The sequence below is a fragment of the Phocoena sinus genome, chromosome 12 (assembly GCF_008692025.1).
Source record: "Phocoena sinus isolate mPhoSin1 chromosome 12, mPhoSin1.pri, whole genome shotgun sequence".
Taxonomy (NCBI): domain Eukaryota; kingdom Metazoa; phylum Chordata; class Mammalia; order Artiodactyla; family Phocoenidae; genus Phocoena; species Phocoena sinus.
The window spans coordinates 25752836-25771587 of NC_045774.1; the positions used below are offsets into that span (position 1 = coordinate 25752836).

The 18752-nt window shown below is 40.3% G+C and overlaps 1 protein-coding gene across 1 annotated transcript; it reads left to right on the forward strand.

Annotated features, from left to right (window-relative positions):
* Window positions 1-367: 367 nt before the first annotated feature.
* On the forward strand, window positions 368-17830 carry PERP (p53 apoptosis effector related to PMP22). The gene is made up of 3 exons (XM_032650617.1): window positions 368-735; window positions 11979-12119; window positions 16333-17830. Exons 1-3 carry the CDS (start codon window positions 543-545, stop codon window positions 16557-16559), a joined length of 561 nt encoding a protein of 186 aa, XP_032506508.1. The 5' UTR covers window positions 368-542; the 3' UTR covers window positions 16560-17830.
* The last annotated feature ends 922 nt before the right edge of the window (window positions 17831-18752 follow it).

Below are 18752 nucleotides of genomic sequence, written 5' to 3' on the forward strand. Positions count from 1 at the left end.
CGGCTCCTGGGTTCGGTACACGCGCTTAGAGTGCGGCAATGACTCCTGTCCAATGTGAACACTCATCTCAAATGGCTCGAAACTTAAATATCGTATTGTTGAAAATCAGACTGTGATCCGACTTCAGGGGTTAAATATTTAATTGGTGATGCGCAGATTAAAATGTGTACACGTTGAAGCACTGAGAAGAAAAGCACTGGATGCTAGAGGACCAAGTGAGAGGGAAACGAGGCAGTGGGACCCCGCGGCTCCAGGTCTCTCCGGGCAGAGTAAGCTCACACACACCCAGTGTAACCCGAGCCCGGCCCCTCCTCCCCCGCGCGCGCCTGGGCCGGCCGGGCAGGTCTGGGCGGTGCGCTTTGAGTCACCGGAATCTAGGTGGGGCGGGCGCCTCGCCCCCGAGGCCAGCCCCGAGCCGCGTCCTCCAGGAGCCGCCTCCTCGAGGCCTACCTCCCTTTTGTCGCCCTGCCGGCGCTCTAGGGTCACTCTCCGCCGGCGTCCGAGCCCCACGCTCTCCTCTCCTCTCCACCACCGCCGTCGAGATGCTGGCCTGCGGCCTGGCCTGCGAGCGCTGCAGGTGGATCCTGCCCCTGCTCCTGTTCAGCGCCATCATTTTCGACATCATCGCGTTGGCCGGCCGCGGATGGCTACAGTTGAGCAATACCGAGGAGCACTACTCCTCGTTGTGGTGGCGGTGTACCTCCGATAACAACTGCGAAAGCCTCATGGACTTTGGTGAGTGCCGCCGCCTCCGTGAAGTCCTCCGGGCGGCTGCTGGGCGAGCGCCGGCGCCCTGGGAGTGCGGAAGTCGCCCTGTGAGAATGGACTAAACAGGGTCGAGAAGGGACTGAACAGGGTCGGGGGTAATAGGTGATTCAACAAATCTCTCTTTAGAGCCTAGGTTCATACATCCGACCCGAACAGAATAAAGCAGTAGCAGCTTTCCGTGTCCAAAACCAGGCTCGACACTGGAAGAAAATGGCCCTAGTTCAAACTACGTTTATTCGTAGGGTCTGTCGGTACAGCAAAAGATGATTTCAGCCATTTGCAATGAGTTTGATGAGTAAATGTAATGAACAAAGTATATTTTCTTGAGACCTACTGAAATTTCTTCCCATTTCGCCACCTATTTTATATCTTAAAATATGAAATATGCCTTATATTTTAAAATGTAAGTATTTAAAATGCGTACCTTCCCTAATGTTGCTGTATTATTCGTTTAACTTGAACTAAGTGAAAGCAGCTCTTCTTCCTTTAAAAAAGCCCTTTAAATCAAAGTTTCAGCAGGGAAGATTTCAGTAGATACTGCAGTGTTTAATGCTTCAGGCTAATTCTTGTTAGAGGGAGTGTCTTTTGGGTTTAGGCCTGGCATTGCTGTTTAGAAGACTTTATTTTAATCTGATTTGAAATCTAAAAAGCAAACACATCTTCTACACCAGCGAAATGAAGCAGAGTTGACAACTTAATATACTGCAGATAGAGTATTTTATTTTTCCAGCATGGAGGAAGCCTCAGGGAACTACCTGTTACTATTACGCGGGACTGGAGAGGAGCTTGCTCTGGGCCGGTACCACCCCCTGCTTTCTCGTAGATGGGAAGAACAGCCGGGGTCTATCGTGATTAGCATTGTGTGAGGGGTTCGGGAGAGGAGGGTTTAAGTATGAGAATAATCAGAAGCTTAAAGTCAACAACTACTGAATGGAGCCTTACCGACTGAGTTTAATAGTTTAAAACTGAGAAAGAAGGCTACCCTGCTTTTTTTCCCCATTCTCTGCTAGGACCTTCGACTTGCCCCGCACCTCCAAAGTGGCCCAGGGCTTCAAACCAAACTCTGTTTATTTCTGGGACCCTGTATCAGGGGCTTGGTGCTTTATCTTATCTACTGTGGAATTATTTGGAAGTTCTCCCCAAAAATTTACTCCCCAAAGGAGGCATGGTTCTCCTTAGCAGGTAATAAAATGTAAAGACTAAATGGAATTCCTAACTTTCCTTAAAGTCTGTGTTTTTCATCTCTTAAAGCGCAAAGAGCACACCTGCCAGGGTTTGTATTACCCCAAGTCTTTTAGGTTTTCAAAGGGAATTAATTTCTTTGAAATAATATGTCTCTATCTTCTGGTTAAAATGCAACAGAGTTCAGTATCTTGTAGGGGATTTAGTAGACTTGCTTAAAACAGGTGTGTTTTTAAACAGACTTTGATAATCGTATCTCACTGCAAAGACTAATACGGACCCAAAGAATATTCAGCGATCCTGGGCATATGAATTAAGAAGGTTAGTGTGCCGCGGGGAGAAGGGTGCAGGCAGAGCCTAGATCAGCACTATTGCTGGGACATGATCTGGCCTGCACAGCTCTGGCTGTGACCACAGCCCTCTTGTGAAAAATACACAATGCAATTTTTATTTTTCTTGATTTGCAGGATGAACTCACCTTCCTAGGGTGTGGCTCTTCTAACCTCAGGCTGATAGAGTGCTTTGATATAGAAGGGAGTAAGCAGGTTTTGTTTCTGTTTTCTAATGTTTTAATTAGACAGGAGTCTAAAGCATTAACTTTTTTTAATTGTAGAGAAAAGACAGATCCAGTCAGTGTACAGTTGATGTTTCAATTTGATATAGAAATTGGTCTTTAGAAAAGTTCGGTTTTCCAAGTGAGCCTTGAGGAATCTAGTGCTGCCTCTGTGATGCAGCAAGAATGATTTTCATAAGTGGTCGGTGGCTTTCACATTCCAATTTGGTTATTCTGGTGACCTTTGCAAAGATACTCAAGTGCCAAGGATGTGTTAGACGTGGCTTTTGCTCAAGCCCTAGAATCAAGTAATGAGTCTAGCGCCCACTGTCACTAGGTGACCTTGGGAAGAAGAAAACAGCTATGATTTCACCAGGAGAGGCCCATCCCAGGCTACTGAAGTCAAAGATGAGTTGGAGTGATTATTATACTTCCACTCCGTCTCCTGCCATGGACTGTTGGCTAGTTTTGCCTCACCGGTGTAGAAATTGTGTACTCCTATCCCGTAGGTTGATTATCTAGGCGTCTCTGAACTTTTGAGATGTTCAGATAGCTGCAATTAGGCCTTGCCAAAAACAATATGTTCACATGAGGTCATATTTTATCTAAAATACAGTAAGCAGTTTACACACACTCCCACGTATGTACAAACACAACAAGGAATAAGGTTGATGGCTCTAATTAAAATGATATCTCAATATTGAGAATTAAGTGTGTATAATCACTTTTTAAAAAATTCTTGCTATGTGCTAGAAAATAAACCTTGTGATTTACCACTGTAAACTACAGTATTAAGAAAGTATACCTGTTTATTACAAAGTGCTTCACTATCTCTTTTAGTTGCTGACATTTGTAACAATATGTTCATTTTGCTGGCAGGTATCAGCAATAATACTAAATAATAAAGATTTTTTAAATAAAGGTAAATAGTTCCATAGAATTATGTAAAAAGAAGAATGTTATATTCTTCACTGTCATTAACTTTTTTTTAAAGAATTTCAGATTACCATATCACCTCATTTTTCCTCATCAATGAATCAAATTAAACACTGAATATTTTCTTTTACATAATAGTAACAACTAAATAAATACAAATTCTTGTTTGGATTTTTAAAAAAGTCATGGTTTCTGGTCCTCAAAATTGGAAAAGAAAACTCTAGATTTAAACATTGCAATGATCATTCAGATTTCATGTATAAAGAAAATGCCAAGTTAGGACTTCCCTGGTGGCACAGTGGTTAAGAATCCGCCTGCCAATGCAGGGGACACGGGTTCGAGCCCTGGTCCGGGAAGATCCCACATGCCGCTGAGCAACTAAGCCCGTGGGCCACAACTACAGAAGCCTGCGTGCCTAGAGCCCGTGCTCCACAGCAATGAGAAGCCTGCGTACTGCAACTAGAGAGAAAGCCTGCGCACAGCAACGAAGACCCAACGCAGCTAAAAATAAATAAATAAAAGAAGATGCTAAATTAAATTTGAATCCATGTTCACAGACAGTATTTTTGCACTCCTGGCACCTTCTTTTACAGTTTTAAGAAAGAGTACATCAGGAGGATATTTTCAGCATCAGAGATGTAGATTTCAAGTCCTAAGCAAGCTCTGACTTGTCAGGGTAGAGACTAATGAAGATAAGTTTATGCATAAATTACAGGGACAGCTGAGATGAATTTATGCTCCAAGAATGATGGCGGGGAGTCAGTGTGGCAGCATCGGAGAGCCTTTGCCTTGGATCTGAACTCAGAAGTGCAGAGTCTCATTTTTACCAAAGATACCACATTGAATGTTTTTTACATGAAATCAGCCTTGGATAAGTCACAGAATCAGGTTAATACAGGAAATATTTTTAGATCATCTAGCCCTATGGTTCTTAAATGTACGAGAAATGAGAAAAATATCAGTAGGTATGAAGTTAATAGTTTTACATTAGCCTAAATTCAACTTAAAGGATTTCATTTTGAGATTATGTTCTTGTGGCTTTTTTGCAGAGGGGCAGGGTCACGTATTCAAATGCTCTTATTGTATGAAATTAGGCATTAGTAGGTAGATTAATCTTTGCGGGCATGTGTTCACATTCGTACATAGTAAAACAAAAAGTTGGACACTCTCAATTGATTTTCATAATTAAAAATATATATATGTTGATTTATAAAATCTAGACATCTAGGAACCAGTGATCTTGACCGGTTTTCTCCACATTTGCTGCGCTTAGCACTACCAGAGAGCCTCAATCCCTGATTTGTCTTTTCTCCTTGTAAATGGCCAGAGACTCCTAGACTGTTAGATCTAGGAGGGATGAAGAGTGCGCCTACTCAAGCTTTCTCCAAAGCCCACCTATCAGCATCGCCCGTGGCTGATCTGAGCTTCTTCCTGTTGTTCAGCAACTTAATTTTCTGCACGATGCTATTTGTTTAAAAGTACCTCTCTTACACCGGCAAGAGGTGAAATGTGCTTCTCTGTAAATTATTCTTTCCAGCCTTCTTCCAACGGACAGATTTTCAAACGTTTGAGGGTAGATTCCAAATTTGCTGCTAGTTATTTCGTCTGAGTTCACACAGAATTTCCTGTATTTTCCCATCTTCCCGTGTAGGATGGTTTCCCCACTCAGACTTTAAAAGAAGGCCATAAGGGGTAAAGTTCCATAAAAACCAATGGGAAAGGGTTATCATCTGGCTCAGTTTCAGGGGAAAATGTAGAGCATGTAAAGAATCTCACACCTACTGTGGAATTTCTCCCCAGAGACCCCGGCATCATTCTTCCTTTAAGCCATTCCTCTCCTGCCTTCCAAACTTTCTGCAGAATCGTTCTTCCTGTGTCGATTTTTTGGGAGGCTTTCCTGAGTCATCCTCCAGATTTTTGCTACTCTGTGTGTTACAGACCAGCAGCATCAGTATTATCTGGGAGGTTACTGGATACTTAGCATCTCAGGCCCCACCTACTGAATTGGAATCTGTATTTTAACAAGGTCCCCAGGTGATTCGTAAGCACTTTTAAGTTTCAGAAGCACTGGCCTGTATTACTGCAGATCTCATCATTGACTATGCAACAGTCTTTTTGAATATATCATCTACCCATGTTTATATTTATTTGTAGATAGCATCTTTTTTTTTTGAACCTGGAGGATATATATATATATATATATATTTTTTTTATTGGAGTATAATTGCTTTACAATGGTGTGTTAGTTTCTGATTTATAACAAAGTGAATCAGCTATATATATACATATAGTCCCATATCTCCTCCCTCTTGCATCTCCCTCCCATCCTCCCTATCCCACCCCTGTAGGTGGTCACAAGATAGCATCTTTTTTATTTTTTCAATTATGGTCTTGTCCAGTTTTCAGTTCTGCTTGTGTATGACATAAAGAACTTTATAGAAACAATAGGAAGGAATCTGACAAAATCTTGTATTAATGGGTAGGGCTTTCTGTATTGTTCATAGGTGAATCCTTTGTTCTGGAAAGGAACCATCCTCTACTCTAGTTGGGTGACAATTTGGAATCTGCAGGGCACTGAGTAAGGGGCTAGGCCACAGACTGTTTTGGTCAATGTTTGGTGCCCACATGTAAAGCTACTGAAGAATGCAGCAAATCCATTAAAAGAAATACTAATTTGGGTTGAAAAAGTAATGACAGTCTCCAAAATGTCACCCACGATATAGCAGTAGTGCTCTCCTTGTCTTAAAATAAAAGTTTATTTTTTCTTTTCATAAGCTTAACTTTGATTTATGGTTTCTAGCTTGATATTCAAGGTATTTATTTATTTTTACTTTTATTGCTCTTTTCTTCTCAGTCGATCTTACTGGTCTTTTCCCAGCTGTATTTGCCTTGTAACATCATGTTTTAGTATATAATCTCTGGAAAAACGTATAGCATTATCCCTCATACAAAAAACTTAAAAACATTTTTTAGAAAAAACTCAGAATTTCATTAGTAACCAGTGAATGGATTCCATGTTGTTGACTTAATGTTGAATCTTTGCAAGCAATAGCAAAATCTGATAAGCCATTCATTACCTAAATGGATCTTTAATGAATCTTATCTAAAGTGGATTTATAATGTTGCTGGTTTCTTTGATAACATAAATTTCTTCAAGTGGTACTTAGAAAATAAACTTAGGACAGAATAAATTATATATATATATGAAACACCAAATTTATCTTCCCTTAAGGAAACAAAACAAAAAACAACATCCCTGCGCAGAAACTCTGTTTACCTGGAGTGCAGCATGCTTTTGTGGTCTCAATTCAGAGAAAGATAATTGACAATGACAATCCTTCCCCAATCCCCTACACACACACACACACACACACATTCTGCTTATTTGAATTTAATGATAGTATTTAATTGAATTTAATGATTGGCAGTAACCATGAAAAAAATCTATAGAAATGAGACTATAATTGACCATAGGTCACATACTGAAAGTTACACACTCCTTTTTGGCAGTGCTGCAATCTGTTTTTATAAGGAGATTAATCATCTATCTTAGTTGTTCTCAAATTTTAGTATGGATGTAAGAAATACCAGTAAAATGCGGATTAGGAAAGGCAGAAATTTAGTGTATAAAATATTAATGAAGGACAGACTTGTCTTCAGAATAGATGAAGATGGACTGTCTTCAAAGACCTGAGGACCATCTGTTGATGTTGAATCATGAAAGAAGTAGCTTCAAGATAAGTTTTACAAATTGATGTTTTTCCATTGAGGCTGGTAAATAGGGTACAATTTAGACCAAGGTATAATATAAAAATATATAGTTCCCAAAGGGTTGGGTAAGTTTATAGATATTAGATTCATTCTGGGTGATTAAGGGAGACCAAAGGCACTTAGCCTACAGATTTATCTAAAGTTTTCAAAATGTATGTCATGGAGAATTGCCATGTTGTTAGTCTACATGGCTGTTGGTTCCCTTCTCAGGCAGAATATTGGGCTGGAAGGACCCTGCTCAGACCCGGTAGGATCCATCTCATCATCTTACAACAAAATAGTCATTGACATGAGGCAGCAGATTGCCTTCCTTGTTATCCATCAGTCAGGACCTTCAAAACCATGTCAAGATTTGTATCTTTTTTTTTTTTTAGTTGATACCTCATTGTAATTTTTTTTTTACATCTTTATTGGAGTATAATTGCTTTACAATGGTGTGTTAATTTCTGCTTTATAACAAAGTGAATCAGTTATACATATACATATGCTCCCATATCTCTTCCCTCTTGCGTCTCCCTCCCTCCCACCCTTCCTATCCCACCCCTCCAGGCGGTCACAAAGCACGGAACTGATCTCCCTGTGCTATGCAGCCGCTTCCCACTAGCTATCTACCTTACGTTTGGTAGTGTATATATGTCCATGCCCCTCTCTCTCTTTGTCTCAGCTCACCCTTCCCCCCCCCCCATATCCTCAAGTCCATTCTCTAGTAGGTCTGTGTCTTTATTCCTGTCTTACCCTTAGGTTCTTCATGACATTATTTTTTTCTTAAATTCCATATATATGTGTTAGCATACGGTATTTGTCTTTCTCTTTCTGACTTTCTTCACTCTGTATGGCAGACTCTAGGTCTATCCACCTCATTACAAATAGCTCAATTTCGTTTCTTTTTATGGCTGAGTAATATTACATTGTATATATGTGCCACATCTTAAATGATAGTTAAGTGAATCAATGTGGGTGTTTCCACTCTCAAGGAGCAGGTTTTACACGTTCTACTTCCAAGGCAGCCTTTCTCCAGACAGAGTGTTGCTTAACTGTCCATTTTGATTTTCTTTAGACTCAGCATTTTAAATAAGGAAGATGCTAATTGAGTTGATTTAACATAACATAGGAAAATTTCTTAAAATGATCTGTTCATATTTACATTCACCTGTTGGTTTTAGGTTAGGTGAATTGGCTTACTATTTCTTTTATTTAATTCCTTTCAAGTACCTGAAACTAAATGTAAATTACACCTCAGCGGTAATGTCAGCGGAAGCAGTAATAGCAATAATCTAACTTTGTATTAATCTTCCTCAAATAAACAGGCAAAATGATTGATGTTACTCTTTATAGCAACATCATACATCATTTATTTAGCTATACTTTAAAAACCTTAATCTGTGATTGTCAAAGTTCGATTACTAAATATGTTCCCTGTTAGCATGCTTCTCCTGTTTTTATTGAAAACTCACATTCTGCTATACAACTGATCTTCCTGTCTGCATTCCTCTGTGTGGCTTATATAGCTGTGTTGCCTTTTCATTGAACAGTTTCAAACATGTGAACTCACCTTAAAAGGAAAACTCAGTGTCTGCTTATTGGAATTTAATGATTTTATTTAATTGAATTTAATGATTGGCAGTAGCCATGCAAAAATCTACAGACATGAGACTGTAATTGACAGTGGGTTACATACTGAAAGTTACATGCTCCAGCTATTTTTATAAGAAGATTAATCATCTCTCTTAGTTGGTCTCAAACTTTAGTATAAATGTAAGAAATACCAGTAAAATGCAGATTCCTTTCCAACTCTGATTCAACATGTCTGGAGGGATGCATAGGAATCCATACCTTTTTTTTTTTTTTTTTTTGCGGTACGCGGGCCTCTCACTGTTGTGGCCTCTCCCTTTGCGGAGCACAGGCTCTGGACGCGCAGGCTCAGAGGCCATGGCTCACGGGCCCAAACGCTCCGCGGCACGTGGGATCTTCCCGGACCGGGGCACGACCCCGCGTCCCCTGCATCGGCAGGCGGACTTTCAACCACTGTGCCACCAGGGAAGCCCGGAATCCATACTTTTTATAAGCACCACTGATGATTTTGAGTCAGTGGTTTATGGGCTAGACTTCGAGATGGTCTGATTAATTAATGTTCTTTCCAAAGCATGGTCCGTTTTCTCTGGAAAGTTACCTTACTCGAAGGACAAGGCAAAAGTGAGAAAAGAGACTTAATCTCACATTTTGGCTTTATCCATGTCTATCTTAAAATAAAACATTTCTATTTTACCTTGGTCTTACTGATCTCATGGGAAGAGAGCAAGACGTGGAGGAAAGTAATAAAAATTATAAACATATAACTAGGCCCACTCAGGTACTGTCATGACGCCATCCTGACCAGTGCCACTAAGGGGTAATTTGTGTGAAAACACGGTATTTGAGCATGTAAAGTCGTTTCCTTAATTACCTATTATACCCCAGTCATCCCTGAATCTAGATGAAGATTTGGAGGGAGTGTGGAGGCTAGAGAAGGGAACAGGGGAGCTCAGCCCAGGTTTGTCTCTAACAGTTGAAGATGTAAACATGCAGTGGAGAACTGAGGAAGAGTCTTCATGTGACAGTGTAGAACCTTGAGAACGTTGAATAAAGTGAAAACTTGAGGTACTGGAGAAAGTCATCGGAATACATGAGGACATTTTTGAACAGAGAGGGCTGGAGAATTAACAGCTCCATGACTTTTCACACAAGAGCTCTCATCCTCACCGTAATCTTGAAAGAAGGCATTTTAGCCTTGGTTAACAGAGGAGCAGACTGACAGTGGCTAGTAGGTAATAGAGGCAGGGTATACACGAGGGCAAGCTGGCTCCCAAGCCCTTGTTCTTTCTGCTAGTCCTTAACTTTGTCTAACACTGACCAGTCCAATGACCCCAAATTAAGTCAGGATTTGTTTGCCAGCCAAGCTCGGTTAAAGCTGGAGTAAAACCAGTGCCGAGGTACACGCAGCTCTCCTTTTCAAATGCAATAAAGAGAAATAGGTTAAGGGTGCATGTTCATCCATTAATGAATGAGTGGGTAAACATAATGTGGGCTATCCATACAATAGAATAATTATTGGTCATAAAAAGGAATGCAGGGCTTCCCTGGTGGCGCGGTGGTTGAGAGTCCGCCTGCCGATGCAGGGGACACGGGTTTGTGTCCCGGTCCGGGAAGATCCCACATGCCGCAGAACGGCTGGGCCCGTGAGCCATGGCCGCTGAGCCTGCGCGTCCAGAGCCAGTGCTCTGCAACGGGAGAGGCCACAACAGTGAGAGGCCCGCGTACCGCAAAAAAAAAAACAAACAAAAAGCAAAAAACAAACAGAAAAGCAGTCCTAATCCATGCTGTTCCAACATGGGTGAACCTTGAAGACATTATGCTAAGTGAAAGCGTAAGACAGTCACAAAGGCCACATAGTATATAATTCCTTTTATATGAAATGTCCAGAATAAGCAAATTTATAGAGACAGAAAGTAGATCAGAAGGTGAAGGAAGTGGGGAGGAGAAGGGCACTGCTAACGGACATGGGGTTTCTCTTTGGGGTGATGAAAATTTTGGAATTGAAAGTGGTGATGGTTGCACAACCCTGTGAATGGAGTGAAAACTACAGAATTGTATGCTTTAAATGGATGAATTTTCTAGTATGTAACTTATATCTTAAAAGAAAAGAAAAAAGAGTCCTGTTCTGGATTCAGACAGTCTGGAAATCAAACTTGGCTGCCAGCTGTGTGGCTCTGGGCAGGTTATGTGGACTCTCAAAGGCTTAGTATAATCTCACTTCTAAAATAGAAATGATAACAGAGTGTGAACCTTAAAAAGTTATTGTGAGGATTCAGGTTGCTAAGGCATGGCGGGTTCTTAGCCCAGTACCTGGTACAGAGCGATTACTTCGTACATGTCAGTTACTGCCTCTAGAGAGAAGGTTGTGTGGGAAGAGATTTTAGGAATCAGTGCAGTTTGAACAATAAGAATGATTGGCTGGAATCCTTAGCTTGGGAGTCATGACTCTTCTCTTCCCACAGGGGCAGAGCAGAATGACCCAGGGCTAGAGCTGCCCATGTAGATCTTCAAACCTAGAACTCAATTTCCACCTCATCCTTATTGTTTTTAGGGCCCATGTCAATAATTGAGAATTATTGTGCGATAAATTCTGAATACTTCACAAGTTAAAATTTAGAAATGTTGTTTGCACCTAAACTTGTTATAAAAAGCACAGCTAGCTACTTTACAATTAAATTGTTTTATTTGATGTCTCTGTCTAGTCATACGTACTATGAGTTTTCAGTAATTATTTTTGCATGGGACCAAACCTTAATATGGAAAAAAGATCCTTTTAAAGGTATTTGAAACAGTTCCTGAAGAGATTGTAATTTGGATTGTGCCATAGTAAAAATGTTGTTTATTGTGGTCATGTTATAGTAGAACTTGAGTGACTCTTTTAAATATACCTGTTTATATGCCAGTTTATTAAATGAGATACAGTTTAATGTAGTTTACTTTTCATTTTGGAGGTATAAACATTTGCCCCAAAACTGAGGGGATAAGGCATTACTGCATATCAGTATGTTAATGTCCTACCTATGAATTTGCCTATTCTTCCCTTAAAATATGGAGATGCTTAAGTATTGTCTAAAGAAAATCTGTTTTTCCACCCAAATACAATTAGTAGAAAGAAGAAAAAAACCCCATTGATGCTTTGATAAGTAACTTTAAATTTGGCTTGTCTGCCTTACTAATTGCTGTTTCTTTCTTATAGCGTGGGGAAAGGCAGTTGCCGCCATGCTCTTCTGTGGCTTCATCATCCTGGTGATCTCTTTCATCCTCTCTTTCTTTGCCCTCTGCGGATCCCAAATGCTTGTCTTCCTGAGAATGATTGGAAGCCTCCTGGCCCTGGCTGGTAAGACTGTGCGCCAGCAATCCTTTCTTCCTATCAGCAGGGGACATCAATATAATAATGTCCACGCCACAAAGAAGATCTCTGACAATACAGTTCCTGATCTGTTCTCGGAAAATGTGTCACCAAAGGCAGAAGTAACAGAGGAGAGATGTATTTTAAGAGCTGGATCCCTTTTATCCTCTGCCTGAGACAGCGTTCCATGTCCCCCATCCAAGTGAGGAAGGTTGTCACTCTACCTGCTGGTATCTCTCGTAGATGACCCCATGCCCTTGACACCCCTGCCCCGAGGGACCAGGGTTGGAAGTGCAGTGTCTCCATAGTGGTCCCAGGCTGGCCTCCCATGAGCCCCATGCCTGAGGGGACTGGAATGTCCCTGAACCATTGCACTTGTTGAAGGCGTTCTGCAGTCCTAGGATGTGGTGGGTCACAGAAGGGTTTTCTGCAGTGGGATGGGGCATCTGGGAGGGGCCAGATCTGGAACTGCCTCTTTGCAGCTTAGAGCCAGGGTTGGGGGGATGGGAAACTTAGTTATGCAGCTGGGTGGGGCTTGGAGAGATCATTTATTAAGGGAATATCAGAACTAGCAAGAATCTAGGGGCAAGAATTATTTAAAATTTTAGGTGGGCACCTGGCAGTAGGGAAGTCTGCCAAAGGAGCAGGACCCCAGCCACAGAGCTGGATTTAGATGCAAATCTGGATTTCCTGAGGAGGGGAAAGAAGAAGAAGATGCTGATAAGGGCAAAGTGAGGCGGCCACAGTCCATTTCTCAAGCTACTAACTTAGGCTCATGGAACAAATGCCGAAGTCCAGCCACAGACCTGGGGTATAAATACAAAGTGAGCATATGGTTTTGGAAACAAGTCAGAAGCCTTGTAACTAGAGGGGTCCATAGGATCAAGCCTGAGCCTGAGTGGGACTGCTGTGCACAGGGTTCCCTGAGTACAAAGAAGGTGATGGCAGGATCTAGGGCAGGATAAGTGAGGAGCAAAAAGGCCCTGGCTGGGAGGAAGGAGGTAGCCTCCGAGAACCAGCCAGTGCAGATCTAACCATCCCCTGTACATTTAAAAATGTCTCCTGATTCAAAATAAAGTTTACTCGAGTGTTCCTCATGTTTCAAACTTTGCTTTTGGAATAATATTTTAGAATCAGAAATGGCTAGGAATCACAAAACATATGAAGAATCTTGTTGAATCCCCCCTCCACTTTTATTTGGTGTTTTGTAGTTCAAATTTACAAGACCTTATCAAAGAAACAATTTGATGTAGCTTCCTATCACATGTCTTAGAAGACTAGGTAGATGCCTATATAAATCACCATTAGAAATAACACTGTGACATTAACGTTCATTGAAGAATCCTTTATGACCCATCAATTCCACTTCTAGGTATATATCCAAAAGAACCAAAAGCAGGGATTTGAATAGGTACTTGTACGTCCATGTTCATAGCGGCATTATTCACAATAGCCAAAAGGTGGAAACAACCCAAGTGTTCAGCAGCAGAAAAATACATAAACGAAAGGTAGTCTATGCATACAATGGAATGTCATTCAGCCATAAAAAGGAATGAAATTTTGATGTGAGCTACAACATGGACGGACCTTGAAAACGTTACGCTGAAAGAAATAAGGTAGATACAGAAGGACGAATATTTTATGATTTCACTTGTATGAAGTACCTGGAATAGGCAAATTCACAGAGACAGAAAGTCGATTGGAGGTTACCAGCAGCCGAGGGGAGCGGGTAATGGGTACATATTGTGGATGTTGAAAGTGTTTTAGGTATGGATAGTGGTGATGATTACACAACATTGTGAATGCAGTTAATGCCACTGAATCGAACACTTAGCAAATGGCTAAAATGATAAATATTACGTTGAGTATATTTTACCAAAATTAAAAGAAATTGTAGTAAAACTCTTCTGTCCACCTTAACATTAAAACATTAAGATCGAGTAATCGCCATCTCTAGCTAACAGGGTTGCAGGAGTTATTGTAAAAAAAACTCGCTCTGGTGAGTTTCGATAGATAAACAGCTGAACTGTCCTGCTTAACCCCGTGTTCTCATTTTACAATTTAATTCTCCCCTTCTTCAAAGTTGGACAAGTGGAATGGGAAATGTTTAATAGAAAAATAAAAAGCCTAGAAATCTCAATACATTTTTAGTGGTAATAATGTTGAATAAGCCCTACTTGAATTTTAAGATATATTTCATAACAATTCTTTTTAATGTGATGTATATTATTGGGTTAAAATCAGAATAACTGAACACCAATACAATTTAGATTTTGTAAAAATTGATCCAAACCATTACAAGAACTTTATGTGATGAACCAAAATGGGTAAATAACAATGCTTAACATTTATTACTAGGCATATTAGAGAAAAATGCAGAGACGTGTTCCTTTTGTGTCATACACAATGATTTGCAGAAAATGACAAACTTAACTAGTGAGAGTTTGTTATTTAAACTAGACAGAAAGTGGGACTTCCCTCGTGGTCCAGTGGGTAAGACTCTGAACTCCCAGTGCAGAGGGCCCGAGTTTGATCCTTGGTGGGGGAACTAGATCTCACATGCGTGCCGCAACTAAGAGTTCGCATGTTGCAACTAAGAAGACCACATGCCACAACTAAGAGTCCGCATGCCACAACTGAAAAAAAAAAAAAGATCCTGCATGCCACAACTAAGACCTGGTGCAGCCAAAATAAATAAATAAATAAATAAATATTTTAAAAAAATAAATAAAGTAGACAGGAACTAGAGAAATATCTAAGATCTGCACTAAGATTGCCTTTCACAAGTTGCCAAAGAAGAACATTTTAAGTTGGGAAATAGAAGCAACAAATCAAGATGTGGAAACATCTACAGCCTTTCTAGTAATTTAAAAAAAAAAAAGAAAACTAGTTAAGGGTATATCTGTGGAGCTAGTAGAAAAAAATTAAGGTGAAATAAAAGTGGTGGCGAGGACTGTTCACTCCCTGACATACTCCTGGGAGCTCAGCCAGCTGATCCCTCTTTGTGAAGAGTAGCGTCTGAGTGTCACAGAGCTAAAATCTGCTTATACCCAAAGTCATGGCAATGCACATACTAAATACTAGGTAAAAATATGCATAGCATAGCATAGCATGTGTATACTCATTAGAGCTTTATAGAATTAGGCATGTTCATTGAAAAAGACTACAAAGTAGATTTAATAAATTCCTTTTATTTTTAAGCAATGTAAATTGTTAATACATGATTAATAATAATTGTAATAATGTGACTCATATCAAAGAGTTTAGAAATTTTTTTGACATATGCTTTCCTTCCCGTATCTTCCCTTTCACTTTTTTTTTTTTTTTTTTTGCGGTACGCAGGCCTCTCACTGTTGTGGCCTCTCCCGTTGCGGAGCACAGGCTCCAGACGCGCAGGCTCAGCGGCCATGGCTCACGGGCCCAGCCGCTCCGCGGCATGTGGGATTTTCTCGGACCGGGGCACGAACCCGTGTCCCCTGCATCAGCAGGCAGACTCTCAACCACTGCGCTACCAGGGAAGCCCCCCTTTCACTTTTTAAAGCACTGTGGTTATTCCCCTCTTTTGCTTCTATTTCCCCAGAGGCTGGAACGCTCTTCTTCCTCTCCTCCATCTCTTCATTTCTATTTATTCTTCAGATTCCCCCTTCCTCTGCAGGCTTTTCTTCTGATTCTCCCATTGATCATTCGCATCACTGATTCATTGTTTTATTTAGTCATTTATTTATTGAATGAGTATTCCTCTATCTGTGTCTGTGTGTGCATACACACAGACATATGTATATGTACATATGTTTTATTTTGCTAACACTGATAATATTAACTTATGTTTGGCACAGGAAAAGCAAAGATGAAAAAGTAGGCTCTCCTCTACCCTCTTGCTTCCTATTGCACACCACAATTCAGCACGTTTTAGCTTAGTATATATAATGCTTACATAGGTACATGAATCTCTAATTTTCTGTCTGTATTTCATATACTCAGTATTCTACTCAGTGCCAGGTAGCTCTGACACACAATATTCAGTCATCTTTTTTGGCTTATGATTAACTAGACTCCCCCAGCCCCTTTTATCAGCATTATTTAGGTGGATTTAATACTTATTTTAAGGCAAAAATGTTGTGGAAGAGGAAATAATCTGTTGTTATCATGCATTCATTCATTCATACATTCATACGTTGTATTTTTTTTTCCTTCCTTTTAGCTGTGCTCCAGATCATCGCCCTGGTAATTTACCCTGTGAAGTACAACCAGACCTTTAACTTGGCTAACAGCTCTGCTGGCATTTACATCTATAACTGGGCCTACGGCTTTGGGTGGGCGGCCACGATTATCCTGATTGGCTGTGCCTTCTTCTTCTGTTGCCTCCCCAACTATGCAGATGACCTGCTGGGCAATGCCAAGCCGAGGTACTTCTACACATCTCCCTAAGGTGGGGAATGAGCAGAAGAACATCACTGCTGCTGAGATGGATTCCAGAGAAAGAAACTGTTTCCCCTGGAATACTCTGAACCTATGTTTGGGGCAGTGTTCATATCATTAAACTATAGTCAAAATGCTACAATACTTTGGGAGAGAATATTTCTTAAATAGTTTTAGAGTTTCATATTCATCTTTTATCTGTGATCTGTAGAGTTAAACAAGACTTACTTCTTTTAACTAATTACCTAATTACTAATATGCCAGTGGTTTCCTTATATCTAGCCATACCATTTATATTGCATTTGTAAAAGAATATGAGAAGGAAACTTACGTAATTTATAAGGTAAAAATGAGAAGGCTTCAGAGATTTGAGTAATCTGATCAGGTTTCTGTTTTTCCCAGATGGAATGAACTGGGTCTATTAAGGACTAAGGAGAAGAGGAAGATATTGGTAAAAATTGCCAGTGACCAAATATTCTAAAAGAAATGCAAAAAATAAATATTTTTTCAAACCTTCAGCTATTAAAAGAAGCAAAATCATTTCCTAAATGCATATCATTTGTGAGGATTTCTAATTAACATCATGAATAACTGATTTGGGGCTAAGCTTCCCGTTAACTTGATATGGCATCTAGGAAAGTATTCTTTCATAGCCAAAGCCTGTTGCAGTAGTAAGACCTCCTTAAGTAGTGAAATCTTAAGATGAAATTTTCTCTTTTAAAGTGGTTTGTAGGGTTGGGGTGTGGTAAAGTGCTACTAATAATTCTGTGCTGTTTGGTGTCTATATGTTCTAGACTAGGGCAGACTGGATCAAAAGGTGGATTGGTCTAATTCGTCGTAACCTCTAGGTAGGATTAGGTTGTTTAGTAAACCATTAGGAGGGCCATTTCCTTCACAAAAGTAACATTAAAAGAGCCTAAAGAGAAGAAATGGCTTGAATTTTTCGTCTTAGGCTTGACCAGGCTCTAATCATGTAGACACAGCTTCTGATAAATTGCAGCTGTAATCAAAAACTCAAATACGGTTAAAAACCTGGTTTCCCTTGGTAAACAGATTAAAAATATCTGAGGTAAAACATGCAACAGGAGAATTCAGGGATGTGGGATTTCTCTGAATGGCAAATATGATATATCACATGGATTTTTTATTTTAATATTTGTACTTATGTAATGAAAACCAATTCATTTTATGTATCAAATTATTATCTTGTAAGTTGTAAAAATAAGCAGTTGCAGTTTTCATTATGAATTTTTCCCAATAAACCAGGTGTTCTAATCTTGTATCTAGTTTGCAGTTTTTTTGGTTTTGCTTCTCAGCGCCCGCCCCCCCCAATCTGAGGAAGGTGATTTCTTTTTTAACATCTTTATTGGAGTATAATTGCTTTACAATGTTATGTTGGTTTCTGCTGTATAACAAAGTGAATCAGATATACATATATCTCCATATCCCCTCCCTCTTGTGTCTCCCTCCCACCCTCCCTATCCCACCCCTCTAGGTGGTCACAAAGCACCAAGCTGCTCTCCCTGTGCTATGTGGCTGCTTCCCACTAGCTATCTATTTTACGTTTGATAGTGTATATATGTCCATGCCACTCTCTCACTTCGTCCCAGCTTACCCTTCCCCCTCCCCATGTCCTCAAGTCCATTCTCTGCATCTGCATCTTTATTCCTGTCCTACCCCTAGGTTCTTCAGAACCATTTTTTCCCCCTTAGATTCTATATATATGTGTTAGCATACGGTGTTTGTTTTTCTCTTTCTGACTTACTTCACTCTGTATGACACACTCTAGGTCCATCCACCTCACTACAGATAACTCAATTTCCCTTTTTTATGGCTGAGTAATATTCCATTGTATATATGTGCCACATCTTCTTTATCCATTCACCTCTCAGTGGACACTTAGGTTGCTTCCGTGTCCTGGCTATTGTAAATAGAGCTGCAGTGAACATTGTGGTACATGACTCTTTTTGAATTATGGTTTTCTCAGGGTCTATGCCCAGTAGTGGGATTGCTGGGTCGTATGGTAGTTCTATTTTTAGTTTTTTAAGGAACCTCCATACTGTTCTCCATAGTGGCTGTATCAGTTTACATTCCCACCAATAGTGCAGGAGGGTTCCCTTTTCTCCACACCCTCTCCAGCATTTATTGTTTACAGATTCTTTGATGATGGCCATTCTGACTGGTGTGAGGTGATACCTCACT

Coding starts and splice junctions, on each gene's coding strand:
- PERP (XM_032650617.1), top strand. CDS start 543: ATGCTGGCCTGCGGCCTGGCCTGCGAGCGCTGCAGGTGGATCCTGCCC. Junction 736..11,978: donor CGAAAGCCTCATGGACTTTG/GTGAGTGCCGCC, acceptor TCTTTCTTATAG/CGTGGGGAAAGGCAGTTGCC. Junction 12,120..16,332: donor AAGCCTCCTGGCCCTGGCTG/GTAAGACTGTGC, acceptor CCTTCCTTTTAG/CTGTGCTCCAGATCATCGCC.